This window comes from Papio anubis, chromosome 9, assembly GCF_008728515.1.
Source record: "Papio anubis isolate 15944 chromosome 9, Panubis1.0, whole genome shotgun sequence".
In the NCBI taxonomy this organism is placed as follows: Eukaryota; Metazoa; Chordata; class Mammalia; order Primates; family Cercopithecidae; genus Papio; species Papio anubis.
Genome location: NC_044984.1, coordinates 50101079 through 50103517, shown reverse-complemented (window position 1 = coordinate 50103517; position 2439 = coordinate 50101079). Strand labels below are relative to the sequence as shown.

General features: G+C 37.0%; 1 protein-coding gene across 1 annotated transcript; it reads right to left on the bottom strand.

The window, feature by feature from the left end:
* Positions 1 to 341: 341 nt before the first annotated feature.
* LOC101014559 (olfactory receptor 6C76-like) lies at positions 342 to 1979 on the bottom strand. The gene has a single exon (XM_003906527.3). The coding sequence runs from the start codon at positions 1563 to 1565 to the stop codon at positions 630 to 632; it is 936 nt and encodes a 311-aa protein (XP_003906576.2). The 5' UTR covers positions 1566 to 1979; the 3' UTR covers positions 342 to 629.
* Positions 1980 to 2439: the final 460 nt, after the last annotated feature.

The window sequence follows — 2439 nt, the reverse complement described above, 5'->3', positions numbered from 1 at the left end:
TGCAAAAACCAAATGAGATTAAAGGAGAAATATAAATATACTAGAGGTAGGAGACTTCACGTCACAGAAGAACTTATTTCGGTACAGTGTGCTAATGCACTGGGATAAATAATTTTTCAGATTTGCTTGATGGTAATTTTTTTTTTAAGTTTTTTTCTTGGTGATCAAAGGGAAAGTCTTTCAATGATTGTTTAAAACTAAATTCTGCAGCTTGGCCAACATAGTGAAACCATGTCTCTACTAAACTACAAAAAATTAGCTGGGCATGGTGGCAGGTGCCTGTAATCCCAGCTACTCAGAAGGCTGAGGCAGGAGAATCACTTGAACCCAAGAGGCAGAGGTTGCAGTAAGCCGAGTTTGCACCACTGCACTCCAGCCCGGGCAACAGCATGAGACTCCATCTCAAAAAACAAACAAACAAACAAGAAAACACAACACCTAAATGTTCACAGCATGTAAATATAAACGGGTTATCAAGCCAAGTGAGGTCAAAATGGGATAGAAGAAAAAATCCTGAAGGAAAAATAGTTGAATATATTAATGGTACTGGATGGAGATAATAGAACAATGTCAGTATTATGTTACAGATAAGTTTCCATTTCAAGTTCAGGCTATACATTTCTTTGTGACTAAAATTTATTTGAAAAACATTTTTTGATCAAGTTCTGAAAGGACTGTTTTACCTGCTGGTTCCTTAGGGAGTAAATAAAAGGATTTAACACTGGGGCAACAGAGGTATTGAGCACCGCTACACCCTTGGTCAAAGCCACTCCTTCTTTTGCTGACGTTTTGACATACATGAAAATGCAGCTTCCATAAGAAATGGAGACAACAATCATGTGTGAAGAACAAGTGGAAAAGGCCTTTTTCCTTTGTTCAGCAGAAGGAAGTCTCAGAATTGTCTTAAGGATGAATACATAGGAAAGAGTCACTAATGTTAAGGTTACCATGAGAGTGAATATGGCCAGGAAAAATCCCATGAACTCTAGAAAGGCTGTGTCTGTGCAGGAGATCAGTAGCATAGGAGAGGAATCACAGGTAAAGTGATCAATGATGTTGGAGTCACAGAAATCCAGTTGAAGCCCCATGATCACAGGTGGAAAGATAATGAGAAATCCAGCTAGCCAAGAGCTAATTACAAGCTGGACACAGACTCTGCTGTTCATTATTGTTGTGTAGTGCAGTGGCTTACAGATAGCAACATAACGATCATAGGACATAGCAGTCAAAAGGAAAAATTCTGTTGAACCGAGGAGTATAAAGAAAAACACCTGGGCCATGCAAGAATTATAAGAAATGGTCATATCCCCTGTTATGATGCTGACTAGAAGCCTAGGAATACAAACTGTTGTGAATGAGATTTCTAGAAAAGAAAAATTCCTAAGGAAAAAGTACATGGGCGTTTTTAGGTGCACATCTATCAAAGTGAGGGTAATAATTGTCAGGTTCCCAGTTATACTCAGTATATATGTAAAAAATAGAAATATAAAAATCAAAACATTTAGCTTTGGGTCATCTGTTAATCCCAGAAGAATGAACTGTTTCACAGATGTGTAATTTCTCATTGCTTATTGTTGACTGCTACTAGGTCTATAAAGGAAAACAAGAAACAATGATTTAGTGAGTTCAGGGTTATATTTTATCACATCTGCTGGGTTAGAAAACATATAAGGCCTATAATAAACCAAAAGAAAAATCAGCCATCCAGGTTATACTGAATTATAACAATACGTGTTAACCATAACAAAAACAAATCTACGTCTGGTACTTGCCTTGCTGGTCACTAGCCATTTAATATTGAGTGTGTTACTTGATAGATTTAATAAATAAGAAAAATATGCTTACCAACTATGTTTTACTTTCTCTTACAAAAATTGATTGGCCGGATACGGTGGCTCACACCTGTAATCTCAGCATTATGGAAGGCTGAGGCAGGCAGATCACTTGAGGCCAGGAATTTGAGACCAGCCTGGCCAGCATGGTGAAATCCTGTTTCTACTAAAAATATAAAAATCAGCCTGGCATGGTGGCAGGTGCCTGTAATCCCAGTTACTTGGGAGGCTGAGGCAGGAGAATCACTTGAACCCAGGAGACGGAGGTTGCAGTGAGCCAAGATTGCACCACTGCACTCCAGCCTGGGTGACACAGCAAGACTCCATCTCAAAAAGAAAAAAAAAAATTTGATCATATGTACACGAAAACTAGAATCATAAAAAACATCAAAATGCAAAATATTCTTTTGTTATTATTAAGATACTATACCAAGGATCACATGTCCCGATTGTCTGAAAATAAAACATTTTGAAGTGTTTTTAAAAGTTATTTTCCATAATATTTCAAGATATTTAATTTCAGTCTTGCCTAGAGAATTAATAATTTATAAATAAATCAGGACCATCAAACTAATATTTCTCTAATCCTAAAATACCAACAGAATTT

Bases quoted from the DNA above. Each gene is read 5' to 3' on its own strand.
- LOC101014559 (XM_003906527.3), bottom strand. From the start codon at position 1,565: ATGAGAAATTACACATCTGTGAAACAGTTCATTCTTCTGGGATTAACA.